General features: G+C 43.2%; 1 protein-coding gene across 1 annotated transcript; it reads left to right on the top strand.

Annotated features, from left to right (window-relative positions):
* Positions 1-129: 129 nt before the first annotated feature.
* Phum_PHUM624980 (Caldesmon, putative) lies at positions 130-891 on the top strand (the record flags this gene model as incomplete). The annotated part of the gene is made up of 1 exon (XM_002433272.1): positions 130-891. One exon carries the CDS (start codon positions 130-132, stop codon positions 889-891), a length of 762 nt encoding a protein of 253 aa, XP_002433317.1.
* Positions 892-1,080: the final 189 nt, after the last annotated feature.

The following is a 1,080-nucleotide window of genomic DNA, read 5'->3' as shown; positions in this document are numbered from 1 at the left end:
ATAATTTACATCCTGAAGGAGAGTTTGAACGTCGTCCGAAGGACGAATTCGTACCTGCTGAACGACCGAAACCGAAGAAACCCGAAGACAATTTGTTCCCAGAAGGAGAATTCGAACGTCGTCCTAAAGATGAATTCGTACCAGCTGAACGGCCGAAACAGAAGAAACCAAAAGATAATTTACATCCGGAGGGAGAATTCGAACGTCGTCCTAAAGACGAATTCTTACCTGCTGAACGACCAAAACCTAAAAAACCCGAAGACAACTTGTTCCCAGAAGGAGAATTCGAACGTCGTCCAAAAGATGAATTCGTACCTGCTGAACGACCGAAACAGAAGAAACCCGAAGACAACTTGTTCCCAGAAGGAGAATTCGAACGTCGTCCAAAAGACGAATTCGTACCAGCTGAACGACCGAAACAGAAGAAACCAAAAGATAATTTACATCCCGAGGGAGATTTCGAACGTCGTCCGAAGGACGAATTTGTACCTGCTGAACGACCAAAACCGAAGAAACCTGAAGACAACTTGTTCCCAGAAGGAGAATTCGAACGTCGTCCTAAAGATGAATTCGTACCTGCTGAACGACCAAAACCGAAGAAACCCGATGACAATTTGTTCCCCGAAGGAGAATTCGAACGTCGTCCTAAAGATGAATTTGTACCAGCTGAACGACCGAAGCAGAAGAAACCAAAAGATAATTTGCATCCTGAAGGTGAGTTCGAAAAACGTTCAAAGGACAAATTTGTGCCAGGTGAACGACCGAAGCAGAAGAAACCGGAAGACAATTTACATACCGAAGGAGACTTCTATGGAAGTACTTCATCCAGAAATGATTTCACATTTGAAAAAGTTGAACGAGTTGCAACGATTAGACGGGAGGATAATTTAAGAGTAGAAGGCGAATTTACAAAACGAGTAAATGAGGAATTTATTAGAGGTGAGCGACCATTACCTATTAAGCACGCAGATAACTTACGTCCTGAAGGAGAATTCGAAAAACGTCCTAAGGACAAATTTGTGCCAGGTGAGCGCCCAAAACCTAAAAAACCCGAAGACAATTTGTTCCCAGAAGGAGAAT

Source organism: Pediculus humanus, genomic scaffold (assembly GCF_000006295.1).
Source record: "Pediculus humanus corporis 1103172109422 genomic scaffold, whole genome shotgun sequence".
In the NCBI taxonomy this organism is placed as follows: domain Eukaryota; kingdom Metazoa; phylum Arthropoda; class Insecta; order Psocodea; family Pediculidae; genus Pediculus; species Pediculus humanus.
The sequence above is the reverse complement of the archived record's forward strand: the minus strand, read 5'-3'. Positions and strand labels throughout refer to the sequence as shown.